Source organism: Cornus florida, unplaced genomic scaffold (genome assembly GCF_030987335.1).
Source record: "Cornus florida cultivar Cherokee Brave unplaced genomic scaffold, ASM3098733v1 CherokeeBrave_3.0.0_Hap2_Chr05, whole genome shotgun sequence".
Lineage (NCBI taxonomy): Eukaryota > Viridiplantae > Streptophyta > Magnoliopsida > Cornales > Cornaceae > Cornus > Cornus florida.
The window spans coordinates 97,298,423-97,316,312 of NW_026775575.1; the positions used below are offsets into that span (position 1 = coordinate 97,298,423).

At 34.0% G+C, this 17,890-nt stretch overlaps 2 protein-coding genes across 3 annotated transcripts; one reads left to right on the plus strand and one right to left on the minus strand.

The window, feature by feature from the left end:
* Window positions 1–1,124: 1,124 nt before the first annotated feature.
* Window positions 1,125–5,194, plus strand: LOC132307816 (non-specific phospholipase C6-like). 2 transcript variants are annotated; one of them, XM_059805688.1, is made up of 4 exons: window positions 1,125–2,667; window positions 3,345–3,521; window positions 3,931–4,192; window positions 5,032–5,194. In XM_059805688.1, exons 1-4 carry the CDS (start codon window positions 1,563–1,565, stop codon window positions 5,117–5,119), a joined length of 1,632 nt encoding a protein of 543 aa, XP_059661671.1. In that variant the 5' UTR covers window positions 1,125–1,562; the 3' UTR covers window positions 5,120–5,194. The 2 variants fall into 2 exon arrangements, with proteins under 2 accessions (XP_059661671.1, XP_059661672.1); XM_059805689.1 differs by having other exon boundaries at window positions 5,073–5,194.
* A 6,962-nt stretch (window positions 5,195–12,156) lies between these two features.
* LOC132307818 (ACT domain-containing protein ACR8) lies at window positions 12,157–15,465 on the minus strand. Its single transcript, XM_059805690.1, has 7 exons — window positions 14,987–15,465; window positions 14,364–14,409; window positions 14,150–14,264; window positions 13,868–13,935; window positions 13,194–13,760; window positions 13,001–13,105; window positions 12,157–12,900 (listed from the first exon to the last, which is right to left on the minus strand). Exons 1-7 carry the CDS (start codon window positions 15,046–15,048, stop codon window positions 12,538–12,540), a joined length of 1,326 nt encoding a protein of 441 aa, XP_059661673.1. The 5' UTR covers window positions 15,049–15,465; the 3' UTR covers window positions 12,157–12,537.
* Between the last annotated feature and the right edge of the window lie 2,425 nt (window positions 15,466–17,890).

Consider the following 17,890-nt stretch of genomic DNA (forward strand, 5'->3'; position numbering starts at 1 on the left):
CCAGGGTGATCCAATCGCAACGATGGCGTTACAAGTTCGGATGTGGGAGAGTTACAAAAATCATTTGTCCCACATCGAATTCGAATAAAAAAGTGATTGGGTATAAATGAATGTGTATAGAGCACTATTTAATAATTTGAATTTTTACATAAATGAACAAGTATACACCGAAGTCATGTAACACGAGTCAGAACCCCATGAAAGGTATACAAATTACCAAATTTTCAATCAACAATTTCAATTTATGTACCATATGTCAAACATTGAAAATGTTACGGTTTTGTCTTTTTTATTCACGTGAGTTGGAGGTACATTGTTTAGTATGTTTTACATACGAATTTGTGCCCTAATTTGAAAGTCGGTTTTAAGAAGGAGAGAAGTGGGCCGCTTTAGAATCTGAACTATGGACCACCACACCCAACAATATAAGAACGTGTGGCGTCGAGCTGTGGCGTGGGCCTCTTGGACCGGTTTAGGTGGGATTTGGAACTGCAAGAATTAAGATGTGGGTGGGTGGTCCATCTTATCTGACCCAATTCTGTTTTATTTCATTTTCTCGTGGAAATTTTTGACTTTTGCTCATCACCTTTCCATTTTGTTTTTGACCGACCGACTATAGGTACATTATGATGATAGTAGTAATAAATAATGAATTTTGTTGTGCTTCTTGCCTTCTTTTAAAATGATATGAAATCCGTGGGCCGTGATGAGTAGATTCCCATACACAATATATATATATATATAATCAAAAAGTGGCCACCCATTGCAGTCTCAAATCACATGCATCCCAATTCTATACTTTTTTTTTTTTTTGTTCAAATCCTAATTCTATTCATGAATGTGACATCAATGTTTGAAGTGAAATGCAATACTGTCACAGTTTACTTTAGAGTTGTGCTTTTATATCTCAAAGCTGTTTTAGATTATGTTAGATTGATTGGTAGTACTAGATTCATTAACTAACTAAGGTGAGAACACTATGATTTGAGACCTTTATCCCATCAAAATCAACACTTTAGTAGTTTAGTGGGTTTTAACCTTTAATAAAGTCACTAGTCTCTCTTTTTCTGTGCCTAATGACTTTGAATTCTTTAATTGACAGAGTTCTTAGCCAAGGCTTCAAAATATATACTCTCTTTCTAGTAATAATTAGCATCAATTTGGTGAGTTTTTCTTGCAATGACACCGTTAACAAGTCCATTTTCGTCCAACTATCTAAATGATTAACCAAAAACTATAATGATGGTACTTGAAACCTGATATCATGATTATCATTTTTCTTATACAACAGAATTAGCTAAAGATATGGAAGCATTGGGCCACGTTTAATCCAAATTATCCCTGCACTTAATAGCTCTCCAAAGTAAGATTAATAATTTAATATCATATTTTATATTCTTTTAATTCTTGATTGCACAGAGCACACTGAAGCTGATAACACCAGCATCTTCCTTTGCTTCCGTTTCCATTTTTGTAATTCCATTTCTGTACTCTCTACCAGTAAAAGTGGAAGCCCTCTCTCTCTCTCATATATCGAAGCAAATATATTGAAATTAACAAGCATGGGAAGGTTGAAATCCAGATTACCACCATTTTCCTCCATTTTCTTGCTGTTTCTCACTCTTTCAGCCGTTGTCCAACCCATCCATTTGGTAAATGCAACTGAGCAACAACCCATCAAGACCATTGTTGTGTTGGTTCTGGAGAACAGATCTTTTGATCACATGATTGGGTGGATGAAAAAATCCATCAACCCATCAATCAATGGTGTCACCGGAAAAGAATGTAACCCAGTTTCAACCAAGGCCCAAAGCACAGAAATGACAGAATCGATCTGCTTCACAGATGATGCTGAGTACGTGGATCCGGATCCGGGTCATTCATTCGAAGCTGTGGAACAACAGGTATTTGGCTCTTCTACACTTCCTTCAATGTCTGGGTTTGTGGAACAAGCACTGTCCATGTCACAAAACCTCTCAGAAACTGTCATGAAAGGGTTTAAGCCTGAAAATGTTCCGGTTTTCGCGACATTGGTTCGCGAATTCGCAGTTTTTGACCGGTGGTTCTCTTCAATTCCTGGCCCAACGCAACCCAACAGACTGTTTGTGTACTCAGCAACTTCTCATGGATCAACAAGCCATGTCAAGAAGCAATTAGCTAAAGGGTACCCACAACACACCATATTTGATTCACTACATGAGAACAAATTAGACTTTGGTATTTACTTTCAGAACATACCCACAACTCTGTTCTATAGAAATTTGAGGAAATTGAAGTATATATTTAAGTTTCATCAGTATAATTTGAAGTTCAAGAAAGATGCTAGAAATGGGAAGTTGCCTAGCTTAACGGTGATCGAGCCGAGCTACTTTGATCTAAAGGGACTGCCTGCAAATGATGACCATCCATCCCATGATGTTGCTAATGGGCAGAAGCTAGTGAAGGAGGTTTATGAGACATTGAGATCAAGTCCTCAATGGAATGAGACCCTTTTGGTGATTACTTATGATGAACATGGTGGATTCTACGACCATGTCAAGACTCCATATGAAAATGTCCCCAACCCGGATGGGAACACTGGGCCTGCTCCCTCTTTCTTCAAGTTTGATCGGCTCGGGGTTCGTGTGCCCACAATTATGGTCTCTCCTTGGATCAAGAAAGGAAAAGGTAAGCTCAATTTTGAAATTTTGGGTATTTCTTACCTTTTCATGATCAATGAATTCTGTTATTTTTGGTATAGAAATGTTTTTTTTTATAATTTTATTTTTTGGGGATAAGTTTGATAGCAATGTTGGTAGACATAATTGTATATGTTTGCTGATTTCTCAATGTCAAGTATTCTCCTTCAATGTCTACTTGCACCCCTCACACCAAAACATGACTGCTTTAATTACACTTTCAATTGGACTTGATGTTTAAGAATGTAATGCCTTTAATTTGACTGATTTGCTTTGTTGGCAATAGTCTTCTTCCGAAAAATTGATTGTGATTGTTTAGATTGAGTGAATATATATATATATATATTCTCGATTAGGCAAGTACTCACACACACCCTCACAAATGTTCTACCATGAGGCTCAAACTACTCACTTCCTCTTTGAGGGGGAAGAGGTTTTGCCGTTTTGCCAATTGGACTAATGGACCAATGGTGAGTGAATATGGTTTTGAGATGACGATTTGTGATGAAAACATTTTATTAAGCCAGTTAGAGGGCATATGGTTGTGTTAATACTTGATTAAACATTATCAACTTCATAGTGGACTTAATATTTTCTATATTTCGCCTTTTGTTCTAATGTTGTAATGTCTACTTTGCAAATTGTTTGTTCTGTGTTGTTATGTAGTGATAAGCCGCCCCACAGGTCCTACTCCAAACTCTGAGTTCGAGCACTCTTCAATACCTGCTACAATAAAGAAAATGTTCAACCTCTCGTCTAACTTCTTGACTCACAGAGATGCTTGGGCTGGCACATTCGAGCAGGTTGTTGGGGAGCTAACCTCTCCCAGAACTGATTGCCCAGGTATTCATCTTTCTAACCCATTCACCATTTTAAAATTATCGTTTTTGAGAATTGCTTGCTGCTAAGACTTATTAGAAATTTGAGTTTTGATTGGTCAATTCAAGTTGGCAAAGAAGCATGTTGAACTTAAAATAATGGTGAAAGGAGGAAAATGAATTAGCATAGTTCATATGAACAATCCTAGGGATAAACCAGAAACATAAATATAGGTTTGTTATCATAAATCATCAAGTAGCTTTTTGAATCATGCTATAGTTAAATCACAATGTTTAGAATATTCACAAATTAATTATTCACACTGGTTTCAGGTGACTAGTTTTATTCTGTAAGCTTTTACCTAAAAATAAATAAATATATATATATATATATATATATATATATATGATTACGTCCTGTTAATTGGCTGCAGAGGTCCTGCCAGATGTGGCTCCTTTGAGAATGACAGAAGTGGATGAGAATAGGGGGTTGTCTGAGTTTCAGAGTGAGGTAGTCCAATTGGCTGCTGTTCTTAATGGTGACCACTTTTTGAGTAGCTTCCCAGATGAGATGAGTAAGAAAATGAGTGTGAAGGAAGCTCATGAGTACGTGGGGGGTGCCGTGTCAAGGTTCATCAGAGCAAGCAAAGAGGCCATCAACTTGGGTGCAGATGAATCTGCCATTGTAGACATGAGGTCATCTCTCACTACCAGATCCTCAATTCACAATTAACAAAACCCCTTGGCTAGGGATTTGGTTCATTTTACTACATATGCATGTCTACATGGTAACGAATTGCATGAATCCTTAAAATGAAATGCAACCAAAGCATGTTGCTGCTGAAAATGTTTGGTTGCTTCCATGGCCTTTCGAGTGTTAATCGACTGCTTTACATGGCAATGGAAGCAACCAAAACAGCATGGACCAACACTTCCCTAAAAGCTTCTTTGATGAATGGCTGTCAAAAAAACCGCTAAAATGTGTGTAAATGGTCTTCAGATGTTCTTGTAGGGGAAATAGCTAAGCATGTTTGTTAAATATATTACCAGGTTTGGTCTATAAAATAGCAAATCCACTTTTAATGTTTCAGAAAAGCAGATGATAACTCTTATGTTTCAAGCAATACCTTGTTGCCATAGTCACATTTGAACACATGATATGGAGATCTCACTTTTGTAGTTGAGTTTCAACCTGCATTATTTTACAGTATTTTGGTTGGTATTTGGGTGAGAAGATTAGGAACACAGCAGTGCAGATGGCTTCTCATTTGCTTGTGGCATTCTTCAAATTGGGAAGATGTGCATGTTGTGAAATTAAAGAAAAACACAGAATTAGGGATTGTTTATTAAAAGCCTTTTTTTAAAATCATCCAGAATTTATTATTATTCTTTTTATTCTTTTTTCTAAGGTAAAATGTTTACTCCGTCTCAGTGTTCTTTTTGTAATGGTTAGAGGTTGTTTATTAAAAAGCCTTTTAAAAATTTTTAAATTACTTGGTTAAGTTTCAAATTGTAATCTCACTCTAGTGTTACAGCGATCACTACAATTTCGGCTCACTCTATTATAAAATTTTAGCCAAGTTGAATGGAGGTTGCGCAACCCAAACCACAAGCAAGGACTGAGGATAATTTTGAGCAGAGAATTGTGAAGTATTGGAGGATTCTAAATTATTGTTGTAATATGTACGGTATATAACATTCTAGATAAATATAAAGTTTTCTAATACCTATAAATATCTTAGATTTTTTAAGAGTATTATAGAGAAATATAAAGTTTTCCAATAAGGAGGATGCCTATATAAAGAGGTGTAGCTAGATTAGAAATTCTTAATGCGACTGTTAGTTTTAGAGATGAGAGATGCCAGTGATAGCCTTGACATTCTAATACACAAGAATATCGAAAATTATATTGTCCTTACTAAAAATTAGACGTGACGCTCCTTTTCTTGGTTATTTTAATAATTACTCTATATGAGTAAGGATAAACCCTATTCGGAAACAAGTTTTCAATTTGTATATCATTTGTTTTATTTAGTATAATAAATTAAATTATAATAAATAAATATAGGTGAATGGCTTATTAATAAAATCAATACCTCGTTAAAAGATACAAAAATATAAAACCATAATCAAATAACACATCTAACACTATTTGCTAATACCTCATTATGTTTTCTATATATATATATATATATGGGTTTGATTTTGCAATTACATGGAATTGAGCATGTTAATAATAATGATCAAACTGGTTTGAAAACAAAAAATGGGAATTTTTTTTTTCCTTGAAAACCACCTTGTTGACTAATACTAGTTGTAATACCCAAAATATATATATATATATATACACACACATGAATTATAACCTTTTTATTTTCATTTCTTCTCCTTTCTAACCAACAAATGAAAGGTAATACTTACGAATTTAACCTATGTGATAAAAGATGTAAAGAACTGAAGCGTATATATATATATGCAAACAAAACACGAATCATGTCAATAAATCGCCATATGTATTTGTATGCATATATCAATGTATAAACAGGATCACATAAATTTGGATTTACCAATGATTCAATGAACAAAATCCAACAGATATTTTCATAAAATACGATGCCGATAACTCCGGGAAAGTTTAGGATTTCTTTTTGGAAAAAAATCAGACGATTGGAAGTGAGTATGTTAGAAAATAAAAATAAATAAATAAAAATAAATTACAATTGGGTAAAAGGTAAGTTTTATTAAATAAGATTCTGTACAAGTAAAGCAACAGCCCAACCGAAAGGAATCAAAGCCCAAAGGCTTTTGAATGCAATGCCCACTGGGGCTTCGTTTTGAACAGATGGGTCTGTTTTGGCGTTGAGGTGATAAAGAAAACTATTATGTATGAAATTTTAAAGTACAAGAATAGTTTGTTTTTCATCCAATGTCGATAGAATAAATTTTAAAGTACAAGAATAGTTTGTTTTTCATCCAATGTCGATATAATGAAAAACGTTTTCTGCAATCAGTATGAAAATCATGCTCGGGAGTTAAAATACAACACATCTTTATTTTATGTTTTTTCTTTGCATAAATGCCAAATACTTTCTGGAACATGCTCTGAAGGTTTTGTAAAATCAAGTAACAGAACTCCCAAAACTGAACTCAACAAAGTGAATCATGTGTTTATATATGATTCTATTCTATTAAAGAATTTCATTGGTTAAAAATAATTCAATGTCAATGTAAATAGTTAACATAGATAATATGTGAGTCAATTAATAAAACAGACAACACCAAATACTACAAAGAAAAGGGACACGCACGATTTCTCATCTCCAAACTATCGCATTGGAACATTATCAGTGAATATACCACCCTATTATTGCACTTCACGTCAGCCCAAAAGTTCAATGGCTACCAATTGGTAAATGCCAAATACACACACACACACACATATGTGTGTGTAGTTGTGTATGTAGAAAAAGATTCTACTTACAGGAGCAAAAGGACACAAAGAAAGTGACAATTAGGAGCCAAAAAATTTGTACTTGAAGTAGCTCTCTGTTGTATTATTTGGTCAAATTTGGCAATTTAGGAATATATATATATATATATATATAAGAGTTAATGAAGAAAGTGATGAGCTAGCAACAAATTAGTGACAGTAGGTTAAAGTGAAAAGCAGCATTACTTATCTATCCATTTCATGAACTGTAACATTGTTTTTCTCTCCTTCATTTGTTCTCTTCTCCTCTGTTCCCTAATTTGTTTGATTACAATATACATAGTAGTATGTGTTAGTACCAGCATGAACCTGATATTGTTTCCTCCATAGTATCCATCTGGCCAACGCAGACCGACCAGCCATTGTTTAGTTGCTGGTGCGATTTTAAACAGATGAAATTAACAAGAAAAGTAATTAACATTGACAATAACTAAGATCACCCGAAAACTCAACCAGCACAAAACTATAATTCAATATTTAATTACAAATAAATAAATTAAATTAAATTACACTCTTTTTAATCTATGCCTTTTAATTTTTAGGGTAAAGTATATTAACACTCCCCGAGGTTTGTCAAAAGGACATTAAGAGAAAAGTTTGCCTATTTTGGAACAATAACACCCCCTGAAATTTGATATATCTACCAAAGACACCCCAATGGTAATAAATTAATATTTTTACCTTTAGACTTTTATATTGACTAATTTAAATGTTGAAATGACCTTTTTAACCTCATACCCATAACAAATTCTTTCCTTCTCTCCTCTCTGTTTAATTTCTCTTCCTCAGCCCCAACGGCAACACACACTGTCACACATATTGTCACACATATACACACACACACATAAAAAATGAAAGTGGAGTGTTTAAATATTGTTAGGGTACAATTATAATAAATGTTCTAATGCATCGAACGACCAAAATTCATATTTTGTAGATATAATTTTTCTAGTCTCACACAATTTGACAAACACTGCGGACAGGAAGGATTGGGCATGAACATTGGAAAATTTAAAACCAAAGCCAGAAAAAATTACATCTATAAAAATAATGAAAATTTCAAAACAACTTGCATCATCAAATCAACCCACCAAGTTATTTGGAGAATTTAATAACACAAGATGGATTATGAGGAAACTAAAACATGTTCATTGTTTTTATATATTTCTTTTTATAACTAATGGGTTTTTTCCTTTACTTTTTTTCTTTTTTCGTTTTTTATTCAGAATCAATTTACGCAGGTTTTTTTTTGTTTGTTTTTCTTGTTTTGTTACACGATTCACACAAGTGTTTTTTACGTAAATATTCATTCAAGTTTGTTGTTTTTATATAGCTTGTTTATATTTTTACTATATGGAAAGATTAAGAGAGCAAAGAAAAAAAAATGGTTGAAGGGTAATTTTGTTTCAAAAAATTATATTTTTAGAGTGCATAAATAAGTGTAATTAATGTGTTTACAAGTAAATATTGTGATTGGTTGAATGATAAATTCTAGGAGTTTGTAATAATTAATCACTTAGTAATGATATTAAATTATTATTTAAATTATTACACTTACACTTGGTAATCACCTGATAATGATATTAAATTATTATTTGATGATGCAAGTTGTTTTGAAATTTCTATTGTTTTTATAGATGTAATTTTTCTGGCTTTGGTTTTAAATTTTTCAATGTTTATTGTCCAATCCCTCCTATCTACAGTGTTTGTCAAATTCTGTGAGACTAGAAAAATTATATATACAAAATATGAATTTTGGTTGTTAGATGCATTAGGATATTTGTTATGATTGTGCCCTAGCAATATTTAAACACTCCACTTTCATTTTTTATGTGTGTGTATATGTGGGACAGTGGGTGTTGGTGTTGGGTGCTAAGGAAAGAGACAAAGAGAGGAGAGAAGAAAAGAAATTGTTATAGGTATGAGGTTAGAAAGGTCATTTCAGCATTTAAATTAGTCAGTATAAAAGTTAAAGGGTAAAAATGTTAATTTATTACTGGGGTGTCTTTGATAGATGTATCAAATTTCAGGAGGTATTATTATCTCAAAATAGACAAATTTTCTTTTGAGGGTCTTTTTAACAAATCTAAAGATACTTTATACTAATTTTTATTATTGCAAGTGTCCCTGTACCAACAATGACAACCGAGAGTCATGCATGCATAGTTGATGGAAAGAGAGAGAAAGAGAGGACAACCTTTGAACCAAATACCTACTTGCGCATGGGCTTTGGACACCAAATGTAAATAATTGATCATCCTTAATTATAGCGTTAATTTTCACTATGAGCTGTGTGTTATGCACAGCTCAGTGTTCAAATCTTGTGTCATGCACAATTGCAATTATACAAGTTCAGTCTTTAAATCTTGTGGTTCTTATGGTGGGTTCACAGGTTCAACGGTGAAATTGTATAGTCGTTACATACTATTGCAGTTGGCATTTTTCTTTTCACTAAAGATGGATAAGGACCTTCTTTACTTAATTACAAAGAGTTTATATATATATAATTACAGCATGATTTGGAAAAAATAGATTAGTAGATACCTTCCAACACATTTAGCATAAACCAAAAAGATTAAAGCTGTATGAACACAGAAAAGGCCACAAACAAGCATAAAAAAAGAGTTGGATCTTCGTACAAAAGGAATCAGCCTACAGCAAACAAACAAGTTGCTGATAATTAACACATTCTTAAACATTTGTTGGATAATCCAGTCAAACTCTTCAATATAAAACCCTAAAAAAGGTTGGAATATTGATGCTTTTGTGGACCATGCACCAAAAGATATGAAGATTAACATAGAAAACTACAACCATTTCTTTAGTGTTAGTGTTCTTTTCCTATATATGACGCTCTCCTCATGGTCAACTTTCTGTCCTCTTTCGGTAGTTAAAGGGATATTGTGAATTTGTTTTTGGATTCTTGCTGTCCAATTCATAAGTTGGAGGCCGGATTTGGTTTAGCTGCATCCTAGGTAATCGTTTGTATTAATTGACAAATTAAACAATGATATTATATTAGGACTAAACACTCGAGCTTGCAAATATCTACAGATTTTATCCCCCTGTCAAATGTTAATTACAGCTAATTCATTGTATTTAAGCTATATTTTAATTAGTTCAAAACATATTTACGTCCAATAATAATTCTAAAACTTACTAGTCTAATTGAGAATGCTAGTCAAGAGATTTCTATTCCTTGGATGCATTAGGTGATCAAGCATCCAATGGATAAAAATCCCTTCACATGCATTGAATTATAATTTTCATTCTAAATAATGTTGTTCAGTTATGTCTAATACGAAAGCTCAATCCATTCTCAAACCTAATACTATAACCGAGATTGTTAACGAAAAATTTTCTATTCCTTCGTGCATTCGGATGAAAATTTCATTCTGAAGAGCATTGTCCAATTATATGTCTAATCTGGAAGCTCACTCAATTGGACATAAAATAGCAACATGATGGCCTAATAATAAATCTACATTATTGTTCATAAGATAAAAAAAAAGCATAAACAGATTTATAAAGAAAAATGATACTAGGGTTTCGTATTCTCTTGCCTTTTGTGGTACAAGTGTCAAACCTTAGGGAATTTGAAGGAATCGTTGAAGATAACAACACAACAAAGGTTGTCCATAAAGTGCATTCCTTAACATGAAATAAAGTTGGCAATTACAATTAGTTTATTAAATAACTCATTTTAATACGTTTTTAAAGATTTACTTAATATTTAAAAATTAAAAAACAGAGAACAATTGTTAAAGCTTTACATCTTGGACAAATGGTGAGCATCAAAGGCGGTAAAGCATATGTTTTACTAGGGCATAAAATAATGTTTGAGGTGTGAACTGAAGTGGATAACAAGGCCTTTTTATGCCTAAAGTTGATGCTATCTAGTGGCATATACCTTTAAAACCCTATTGCTATTTAAGGCAATGTCATGCTGAAAATTGTTTAATATTCCTAACTATACCTTTTAATTATTAATTTTTATTTTTTTGGACTCCATTGAAATTAAATAATATATATTAGGAATAAGAATATTGGGTTGGAACTTGAAAGCTTAGTTGATTAGTTGCTTTATGAAATTCTACATGCAATGTTGTTCTAAACATGTTTGGCAAAAGAATGTATCAACGTTACCCAAAAGAAAAAATTATGTATCCAATGAATGAATAGTGTGTGCTTTTGGAGCCCGTCAACTGCTTTTATGTGCTCTTTTAACATATAGACACAAACCACTCCATCAAAAGCAGAGCCAACGAGGAAAAACAGAGAAGCAACGAATTCACACTCCTATTCACAAAGTCTGTTGTATGATTCACACACACATCACACAACTCTCTCTCTCTCTCTCTAAATTCCAAATCTCTCTCTCTCTCTACATTAACGCCAGCTAAGCCACCCACCTTATGAGGCGCAGTTGACGGGCACATGAATTAGGATCACTCCATAGGACCATATGCCCCCGTGACAATTTCACCGTCCGGTGTCTTTGTTTTGGAAGAGTAGAAACAGTAGGTTGAGTGTTCAGTTTCAATTAAAACAAATTACTGCAAAACAAAAAATAAGCCAACCAACAATTACCCCTCTCTCTCTCTCTCTCTCTCTCTCTCTCTCTCTATATATATATATATATATACATATATATAATTATAGTTGAAATCAAACGAGGGAGGAGATAAATGCAAAGCAGCAAGCAAAAAACTAATGGGATTGACTAAGGTAGTCATGGCGTTTTCTTTGGTTTTGATTAAAAAAAATATTGACGTGAAACAGCACCTGTGTCTCTTTCTTTGACCACTTTCAATTGCAATTTGTCAACATCTATTTAGGCAATTACAATGTGTACACACACAAACACATACAGGCAACGAGACCATCTATCTATTTCTATTTCACTTGGAGGCTTCAATATGTTCCAAAGTATTAGTGGAGCTTCTTAACCTACATTATTGAACATATTCTTCAACGATTCAACTTGTCAATACCAACTGGTAGTATATTATATGGTATCAAATCGAAGTTGTAAACACCTTTTATATTAATCTTGTAACGTTTATATATTGCAACACATTAATTTCTTCTGAGTTGCCACTTGCCACAAAAAGAAATTTGGGAAAAAAAAAAAAAAAAACAGACAAGGAAAGAAGAGAAACTTGAAAAATAAAGTGAACCAGAAAGGAATACTATCTGATACTAAAAAGAAGTCTTTATGTACAACAAATGTATGCTGTGTAAAACCAATTTCATTTTCCTCTACCAACTCTGTCGCTCTGCCAGCTAGAAACAACCCCAACCCAACCAACCAACGACTTTTACATTGTTTTTCTGCTTTAAATCTTCTAAAGTCAAATTCTTCTAAAACAATATATTTGAATTGGAGACTGTGCACAACCTATATTCACCAACCACACCCAACTATAAACAACTACGATAACCTAGTAAATTCCTTTCCTTATGTACAACATATGCCCAACCCTGAAGCAAAGTATATGCCCAACTGTGGGACAGGACAATCCCCAACAAATTGCCTTTGATATTCTTTTTAAGAATATGACCCGATCAGCCCCAAATTGTATAGATTCCTTCTCACTAGGCTTCCAAGTGATAACAACACGGTCCCGCCAACCCCAACCGTGGGTTCATCCTTTTCGGCCTTTTGATGATCGATCATAGGCAATTCCTTCACTTTTAAGTTACTCAATCCGATTCTCTCTCGAACATCTTCTATGATTTTAGGGTCTGCAGGCTCCCCAATTGCATCCGTTACATAGAACACGTTCATAGCCATATCACTCGTGGTAGATACCTCTGCCCTTGTCACATTAAGCCCATTCTCACGGAAGGTTCGGGTCACTTCTGCCAACAGCCCTTGCCTATCCGCAGTGCACAGCTCTAACCTCACACCCTGTGATCAAAGAACCAGCTTGTGAGACTTCAATTGACTATAGAAAGCAAAACAAAATGCATAATAATTCTGTTATCTTTTGATGGCAAAAGAATAATACATCGGATGCTCTTCTTTCAATGGCGGCTTCTAGGCAGAGAATCACACGCTGCTTTTCGGCTTCTGAACTAATTGGGGTTCCATCTGTGTGCCTAATAAAGAATTCCTGAGACAAAATTGAACAATGTTAAGTAACAGAACACTGTTAAAATAAGTGATTATATGCGCAAACAAAAAGGTTGACGAATATATACCATATATGCCTGGTTTCCTGCTGTGTTGATTGTTGCGTGGAAGACTATATATTGCATGTCTGTCAATGTGCAGACAACATCGAACAAAAGCTTTGTTCGATCCCTGCACTGAATGTTCACTACAGAGTAACCCCTCTCCAAGCAATTCTGAACAGACACAACAGGGGAATCACTAATTCTACTTGTCATATGCTTCCGTTCATAATCACGGTCTGCAAACATCATTTGATGGAGTCTCCTCTCGGTGTGAGTAACTGCCATGGAAACTGATGTCTTGGCACTTCGAATATCGTTATCCCCTTTAAGAACATTCCTCAGCCGGCCTTCGATTCTATCAATTTTGTGAGAGTCCTCGATTGGGGACCCCGAATCACAATCTTTAACATAAATAAGTGAAGCAATCCGCATATTGTGAGTCCACATTGTAGCTTCAACCACATTGCATTGCAACTCAGCTAATACCGCAAAAACCTCCGATAGTAGGCCGAGTCTGTCGGTTCCCGTTAGTTCGAATGCTGTCAAGCCTTCAAATGATTTGGAACTGGTAGAATGAATTGTACCTAGTGACTGTAAAATACAAAAATGTGACAAATTTAGAGCAATTCAAGATAGATTATTTCAATTTAGTTCCATAAAAATGAATAATAAAATAATAATTGAGTCAAGCAAATTACCTGTTCTATGTAGTTGATGACGCTCTCATCGGTTAACTTGTTTCCATTTAAATCAGTCACATGAAAAACTGCAAGATAAAAAAAATTAAGAAACCACCGTCAATTGCAGTTTCAAGAGGTACTGGTTTTCATTCAACGTGGAGTATTCAATAAAGTTGCTAACGTAAGCCTGGAATGTGGCGCAGGTTAGCATGACAATTTAATTTTCTTTTTTTTTTTTTTTTTTTTTTTTTTTTTTTTTCCATGAATAGAAATATTAAAGGGTGGGTTGATTCTGCTTACCATCCATGAAATACCTTCCGTCAGAGGATATGTAAGCCTTCTTAATTGAAAGGTTGAGATCTGTGAGAATTTGAACGGCCTCTAGAAGAATTCCATGTTTCCTCGCACTGTCAATCTATTAGAAAATAGAGAATAAATTAAAAATAATTAGCGATTACTCAAGATTTCACCCAGTCTTGAGGCATTACTTTTTTAGGGTTTCTGAGAAGCTTACCATGACTCGAGTGGTGTTGGCGCAGCCAGCGTTGTCAATTATGACCCTGCGAAAGCAGTGAGGAAGACAAGTCAGTGAGACTTTTTCTAATGGGAAATTTTGAATTGTAGAAACCGAATTTGTGGCTAGTAGAGGCGAAGAGAAAGAAATCAGAGGCCACTTGTGGAGAAACAAGACCAGAGATTAAAGAAATAGTCAAACAAACTTAAATTTTAATAAACCAATAAATAAACAATTCAATTTCATATTTATATATTTTTTTGGGTAAGTACAATTAATTACACAATATATACATTCAAACAGAAAACGAATTAATACAAAGTTTCCACACAATGATAGAAATTTATGAAAATATATCAGAAATACCAAAAAAAAAAAAACTTTTGAAATTATAAGAAAAGTATATATATATATATATATTTTTCCCCTAAAAAATAGCAAAACAGAGCATAAATTCCATGAATGAAGGAAAAGTAAAAAAATTGCAGAAAACACTAGGTTTAGACTAAAATCACCGAGTGAACAGCGAGAAAAATTAAAAGCAAGGACTGAACTGATATGCGTAGGAAATTGTTGAAACATCGATATATGTGTGTATAATATATATAGAGAGAGAAATTGACCTTGGAGTGTTCATCCGTATAACAAGCTTTTCATATTCATCTAAATAGGCAGAACACTCCATCTGAGTTTTGTTTCTTCTCTGTGTGTTTAATTTCTTGAGCCACAAATATACCAAACGCAAACAAAAACAGATCGTCTTTAAATAACTCTCGGTTTCAACTTCAATTAAGCTATGAAGAAGGACGGAGATGACAAAGAACCAGCAAAGCGCAGAGACAGCCCCAAAATTAACGCGGTCTTCGTACCAAACGACGCCAATGCCAATTAATACTCAAAGGTGCACTTCCTCAACCAAATCGCTATTAACAACCCTCACCAAACCTCCTCTGTGTACTCTTCACACTCATACCCCTCTCTCACTCTCTCTCTCTAAAACTCGGACAATTCCTCCCTCTCTTTAGAAGCGTTAGAACTTTCTCTCTCTATAGCGCAAAGCACGCCTTGCTGTTGCTCCTCTATCACGCTCTTTGGGTCTTATATATATATATATATATATAAGAGAGTACCTTATTCTTAATATGTATTTAAATATGGAAAATATTGTATGCTTTTAAATCCACGCCTGATTTCGCAAAGGGTGGGGGTTCACATGGCGTGTGTAATGCAGCCCGGACGCCTGCCCACGCTGACCTAATTCTTCCAGTTTCATAGCATTTAATTTTACACGCCAGGTCAAGTCAAGCGCATCAACTAATCCACGAAAAATTAGTCCGGTCTAATTAAAATTTTACAACTAGAAAGAAGTAAATTCATACAAATTTAATATTTATTAAATAAAATACAATAATACAAATTTTGACCACCAAGTATCCTATAATTCATTCAATTATTTTTTTATAATATCAGATGGCAGAGTTGCTTTCACTTTTGTGGCTTGTATGTCCAAATCGGGTTTGCTTATATTCTTGTCAACAAAGCAGTTGGGTCTAAAATTAGACATTCTTTGATGAAATTTGTAAATATAAAAAAATTGAATTTTGAAATAAACTCTTTTGAGTGATGTCTTGCTTTTATGAAATCAAATTTCTTTTCAAAAATGATATTACAAATTTACGGCGTATTTTGGTTTGATGGAAATAGAGAAATAAAATATATATATATATATATATATATAACTAACTTTCATACAAAATTTTGTGAAAAAGTAACTTTTCATAAATACCTAATTTTTCTATAAAAAAAACTTAACAAAAAAAACATAGAAAATTTTTGTTTTCTCGACAAAAATATAAGAAATTTCAAATGTATATCTCTTTTTATAATATGTTTCACATTATTCAAATAATAAAATGCTATTTTTTATAGTTTCATTTAATTAAACACACAAATAATTTTATTTTATTTTTACTGTTAATTTTTATCTAACCAAATCGATCAATATTAAGGATAAAAATTTACTTATATTTATTAACTATGAAACTTTAACTTTATAGTAGAAAATTTTATCAATAGTCTGATAAAATGTATTCTGAATTACAGTAAATAGCGTAAAATGAAAATAGGATTCCGATTCCACTTTTGATGTCTCATTTCAATTTTAAATCCTCTTGTTAGCATAGCTCTGTCTATCGTTTATTAGCTTTTCGCGCGCGAGTAAAGATAGTTTATACGTTGAGATCGGCCAATCGAAATTATTGTCATCATCATGGGCCGAGGTCCACACGTGACAACCTCGGCTCGTATCTCCTTTTTCTATTGTCATCATCATTGTATCCTTTGGGCCGGTTTCGTTGCACCGTTAGCTGCTCTTGATCGTTGCACTTGCTTATAACTAACTTGTAGTATTCCCTTGCATAATAAGATCCCTTCAGGGCAATTTTGTCATTTGAGTTCGCAAAACAGTGCGTCGTACGTGGCATTATTTAATTAGTCGTGCTAAGCAACTGCACGAGCATGACTGAAACGTAATCGTGGAAGCACGCTACCAATTTAATAATATTATTTTTTAATTTTCACTTTCTGTTTTTTTTAATGTTAAAACAGTGCTTTGATTAGTTGTGGTACTTGACAGGTTTCAAAAGAATGGAGTAACATTATCCTTAAAAACGCTGTGATTAACGCACCACGTTGTCCCCGCTGAGCTGGGACCCATTGTCTGAAGATCAATTGCAGCTCATCAGAAAACACGTTGGCTTGTTTGGAACTGTTTCCTGAACCTTCTACGTGGCATTGCAGATGCCGTCCATTTTAAAGGACTACTTCATCGACGGTTATCAAGTTTTGGAATTGTCGAATAAAAATTTTCTCCGTACTCCCAGCGGATCATCCTCACGATGTTGCCACGTGGCTACATCAAATGCCGTAGGACGTGCGAAGCTCCTCCTAACTAAACCAGCCGACCGTTATGATATATGACAACTGTGGCGGTTGACCTTTATGCTTTGAATGTTTGGCGGGAAAATGCTGGGACCATATCTTCGCGCCATATCGAACGGTGGGGTCGCCTCCCAGAAGAGAAAGGACGATGGGGACCACTTTTTGCCGTGAAGAGTGGTTCGTTGGGTCGAATAATTCGAGAGAAGGTGATGGCTCTTTGCACCAAAGAAGTGGTCATACACATATATGAGGTGGGTGGATATTGTTGTGACGCCTGGATGACAGCTCAGAGGTTGCAAGTTACCCTTTTTAGAGTAATTTTTTTTCATTTTTGGAAATTACCGCCAGTTGTTGGGTTTATTTATGTGGAATTTAAACTTTAGCGCCAAATTCAAAAATAGGAAGTTAATATTGTTGTTGTGTTAGTGTAATTATTACTCCTTACTAAGTACTAGTTTTTTTTTCCCACAAAAGTATATTATTAGTACTAGTTTAACATATGTAATAATACATGATACATTTACGCTTCGTTTGGATTGAGGGATTTTAGAGGGATTTGAAGAAAAAAGAAAGGAAAAGATAGTGAT

Bases quoted from the DNA above. Each gene is read 5' to 3' on its own strand.
- LOC132307816 (XM_059805688.1), top strand. From the start codon at position 1,563: ATGGGAAGGTTGAAATCCAGATTACCACCATTTTCCTCCATTTTCTTG. The intron at 2,668-3,344 runs GTAAGCTCAATT...GTTGTTATGTAG, and splicing joins TTGGATCAAGAAAGGAAAAG to TGATAAGCCGCCCCACAGGT. The intron at 4,193-5,031 runs GTCATCTCTCAC...CTAGTGTTACAG, and splicing joins TCTGCCATTGTAGACATGAG to CGATCACTACAATTTCGGCT.
- LOC132307818 (XM_059805690.1), bottom strand. From the start codon at position 15,048: ATGGAGTGTTCTGCCTATTTAGATGAATATGAAAAGCTTGTTATACGG. The intron at 14,265-14,363 runs GTAAGCTTCTCA...ATTTTCTAATAG, and splicing joins CCAACACCACTCGAGTCATG to ATTGACAGTGCGAGGAAACA. The intron at 13,761-13,867 runs GTAATTTGCTTG...TGTATTTTACAG, and splicing joins TCATCAACTACATAGAACAG to TCACTAGGTACAATTCATTC.